General features: G+C 48.6%; 1 protein-coding gene across 1 annotated transcript in view; it reads right to left on the reverse strand.

Annotated features, from left to right (window-relative positions):
- LOC104388733 overlaps window positions 1–2,249 on the reverse strand; it is an 11,909-nt gene extending 9,660 nt beyond the window's left edge. The window contains exon 1 of the mRNA XM_009997653.1: window positions 2,043–2,249. Coding sequence (XP_009995955.1) covers window positions 2,043–2,249 — 207 coding nt within the window. The remainder of the gene's footprint in view (window positions 1–2,042) is intronic.
- Window positions 2,250–4,473: the final 2,224 nt, after the last annotated feature.

Consider the following 4,473-nt stretch of genomic DNA (forward strand, 5'->3'; position numbering starts at 1 on the left):
CCCCCATCCCAGCCCCCACCCCGGGCACCATCCCGAGCACCATCCCGGCCCTGCCTGCCACCCTCCCCAGCTCTGGGCACAGAGTCACTCAGGGAAGTGTCGTAAAGCCCCGTAACAGATACTTGAACCAAAGTGTCCCCTGCTTTGATCAATTAATGGCATAATTGTAGAGTTTTTCTCTTTTTCATCCTTTTCCTTGCCCTGAAAAACCTGCCTGCCACCCTCCCCAGCTCTGGGCACAGAGTCACTCAGGGAAGTGTCGTAAAGCCCCGTAACAGATACTTGAACCAAAGTGTCCCCTGCTTTGATCAATTAATGGCATAATTGTAGAGTTTTTCTCTTTTTCATCCTTTTCCTTGCCCTGAAAAATGGACTAAAGAACCTGGATATACCAAAACAGCATTTGAGGCCAAAGCACTGCTTGTATGGATGATTTCAAAGGTTTCCTTTGAGTAGACCTGAAAAATACAGGTTCTATGTTTGTTGGGTATTTTTGTTCTTTCTAAGTAGATAGATGCTCAAAATATCCTTCCGTATCAGCTATGACTGGATGTAGCATCAGCTGGCAAAAATCCCTGGGTGGAAACTCAACTTTGGCAATAAAATAAAAAAAGCAAAAGACTGTGGTTTCTTTTGCTTTTAAACTTGCTGTTTAGCAATCCAGCCCTTCAGAATCAGGAGGCTGCTTGGCATGCTTCAGTCTTTTTGTTCAGTCTTTTTGCTACAAGTGTCAAGGTAGGCAAGCAGAGTCAGAGCTGCTTGTACCTGCACACCAAAACCATCTGGCTTCCTCCTGCCCCCAGAGCAGTGTGATGAGCTGCTGCAGGACAGAGTGCACAGGAGTCAGGCTGCACAGGTTAGCACCACTGTCTGACCAGTTACATTTCTCACATCCACTGGACATGGGTGTTCCCTTCCCACTGCTCCAGGGCTGCTGGTCATGCTGCAACACACCAGCCTAATGAGCAAAGCACAAAAAATCCAGCAAAATCAATCAGAGCAAAGAATTTAAAAAAAAAAAGAATAAAAACCAAAAAAGAAAGATGAGTAATCAAAGTGAAATGTGGCCCCAGCTCAAAGTAAAACACAAAGAGCAAGGCACTCCCAGGGGCAAATCCCAGAGCAGCCTGTTGACTGCCAGCTTGGATTGCAGAGTCCTCCAGGGCTGGGGGTTTCAGCCATCACTGCCTCTGAGGATACCAACGTGGCCTGCAAAGGCTCTGTGTTGCAATGCCTTTGTCTGGTAAAGCAGCGATAGGACACCAGCTCTTCCCCAGCACCTCCCAGGGGGCCCAGCAGCCAACTGTGGCTTCAGTCCCAAGTCATGGGCACAATACTGCCCCTCTCCTTTCCTTGCCTCTCTCTTCCTTGCCTGGGTCTCCCCCTACCAACATTTAAAAGGTTCCTTGTGCCTTAATTCTAGAAATAAATATAAAAAATGCAGCTATAGGAAATGGCTGTGCCTTGTCAGCACCAGACATTTGCTCAGTTTCTCCCCGAAGACCCGAGTCATCAGGGCAGCTGCCAGAACACAAATTCCCGCTGTACTGAAGTAAAGCTGTTTGCCTGAGTTTGCAAGGCACGATTTGCTGTGGTGCTGCAAAGCCTTGGCTTCAGGCAGGAGGAGAACACGTCCTCCCTGGATGAGGCAGCCTCTGAGAGGGCCTCAGAGACACTCGAGAGCCTGCGCTGCTGCAGCTGCTCTGTGTGGGGAGGCTCAAGGGATACATTTGTCTGGTAAAGCAGCGATAGGACACCAGCTCTTCCCCAGCACCTCCCAGGGGGCCCAGCAGCCAACTGTGGCTTCAGTCCCAAGTCATGGGCACAATACTGCCCCTCTCCTTTCCTTGCCTCTCTCTTCCTTGCCTGGGTCTCCCCCTACCAACATTTAAAAGGTTCCTTGTGCCTTAATTCTAGAAATAAATATAAAAAATTCAGCTATAGGAAATGGCTGTGCCTTGTCAGCACCAGACATTTGCTCAGTTTCTCCCCGAAGACCCGAGTCATCAGGGCAGCTGCCAGAACACAAATTCCCGCTGTACTGAAGTAAAGCTGTTTGCCTGAGTTTGCAAGGCACGATTTGCTGTGGTGCTGCAAAGCCTTGGCTTCAGGCAGGAGGAGAACACGTCCTCCCTGGATGAGGCAGCCTCTGAGAGGGCCTCAGAGACACTCGAGAGCCTGCGCTGCTGCAGCTGCTCTGTGTGGGCAGCTTCAAGGGATACAAAGCAGCCGTAGATGGATCTCTCCATAACGGCAGCCAAAGTCTTACTCCACCGCCAGCCTGAGCCACTGGCTCAGCACAGGAACATCAGACCAATAAAACAAACGGGCTCCAGTAAAGTTGCGGCCGCCGAGCGAGTCCCTGCGCATCAGCAAAGCTTTTGTGGCTGTTCCCAGGAGCAGGTCTGGGCAGGCTGGCAGCGAGGTGCTGTGACCCAGCTCCAGCCCTGGTGCTCGGGGAGCAGGCTGGCCTGCTTCATCCTGCAGGCAGGGTGAGCCAGGGAGAGCCTGGGCAGTGAAGACAACTTGAGTGACAGGCAGGAATTTGTCACGCTGCCCTACTGCCAGGAAAAGAAAACACAGTGTGACAGACGGAGCTTGTCGAGATCCCAACAACTCTGCTTCTCCCTGCTTCCCAGTCTGCTCTGAGGCAAAATTAATGCAGAAGAATTCTCCCCCAGTGCTTCTTTAATTACTTGAAGTTATTATTATTTGTGTTGTGATGGCCTCCATGGGTCCTCAGCACAGCCTGGCCACTCTTGTGCCAGGAACACACACCACAGAGGTTTCAGAGACTGTCGAGCACACACAGGAGAAACAAGAAACCTCCGTTGGCAACTGGGGCCCTATCTCGGTAGGCACTACCCACACACACTTGCTAAGGAATAATGCAGCTCTTACATGGTTTATAGCTTTAATAAAATATGCTGGAAAGGAGCTGCCCTTGGAAGAAAGCAAAAGCGAGATGAGTTCCCTCCTCAAAGCAAGAGAGCTGCTTGCATGGAAGAGGGCAGTAGGGCCCACAGGCAGCACTCCTCAAAGGATGGGTGGCTCCTGAATTGCTAAGTGGATTCTTCCAGACATTGTGAAATATTCATACCTGGAGGGAAGATTAGTTTTCTTTCTGACAGTCATAACATAGGTCCTTCCCTAAACATGTCCATGAAAATAGGAGTAGCTGTGTATTTGCTGACTCTTGCCTTCTATTCAGATTGGGAGCTCTTTACAGCAGAGATCATCTTTCGTCTTTTGTGCATCATGTTACACATAAGGGGATATTGCCTATGACTAAGGTGGGAGGGTAACACAAAAAACATTTTGTGACTAGGGGCATACAGAGTTTATCACTACTGCAAACAAAACTGCAGTTAATGCTCTGACAAGCTCAGGCAAGCTCTAGCAAATCTTATTACGATGGTCTGAGATGCAGCTGCAAAGCTTAAGAGCAATTCTCCTTTAATAGTAAATTGTCACACTGAGGGCAGCAAAAGACTGAGCCAAAGCTCCCAGGAGCCACTAACACAAATTTTGGAAAAAAGAATGCTTATCTTGAACTCAGTAGATCTTTAAAGAAGTGCTGGTAGAATTGAGATGAACCTCCATCTATCTCAAGACAGCTGAGAAACCAGTTCAGTCCATTGTGACCATGAAGAAGCTACATTTGCTAAATGTAGACCTGCCCTTGAGGCAGGTAAAACTAGGCTGAGCAAAGGCAAATGCAGGAGCTAAAATGGCTCCTTACTCCTGAGGAGGGAAAATGCTCCAGTGCTGTTGAGCACTATGAAAGAAGAGTAAACTGAAACCAAGGCAGTATTAACCTGAGAGTGCAGAGGCCAGCAGCTGAGCAGAACAGCATCAGGCAAGAAACCAGGCAGGAAGAGGTGGCTGGGGAGGTGGACACAGCCAGAGCAGCAGCACTGCTCCAACCACCTGCTGAGTCCAGTAGGCAGGGAATCTCCTTTAGCTTTCCCATCTCTCAGAGGAGTAAAACCGTGGAATCTGCCTTCTTTGAAAATTATCAAACCATCCCACAGTTCTACTAGGTCTCAACAGAACTGAGCGGGGGCATGAGGGGTGGTGCATCACGGAAATCAGAGTAAGAATTGCTTATTGGTAGCAGAAACCATAAACATTTTAGGGGTACTTAGGACAAGTAAGAAACAGCTCACAAAAAAATGGTTCATTTGCCTGTTCTACCTAGAGACAGTGCAACCTTTCAAACCCCTGGCAAGCCATATTAACTAGGCAATCCTTCCCCTCAGGCCTCACAAAACCCAATAAACTTGTTATTGCCAAAAGGGTGCACTACACACAGACACGTTCAGCTATTAATGGGTTTTGCAGCTATTTTCTGTCTTGTAAGATAAAAGATGAACAGATTGAGCACACCCTTGGGTTTGACCAGAATGCCGTTGAAAAGAGAAGAGGAAAAAAGCTTTGTGGAAAGAAAGAAGGTGAATGAGGTGCCTGAGA

This window comes from Chaetura pelagica, unplaced genomic scaffold (assembly GCF_000747805.2).
Source record: "Chaetura pelagica isolate M959 unplaced genomic scaffold, ChaPel_1.0 scaffold1, whole genome shotgun sequence".
Lineage (NCBI taxonomy): Eukaryota > Metazoa > Chordata > Aves > Apodiformes > Apodidae > Chaetura > Chaetura pelagica.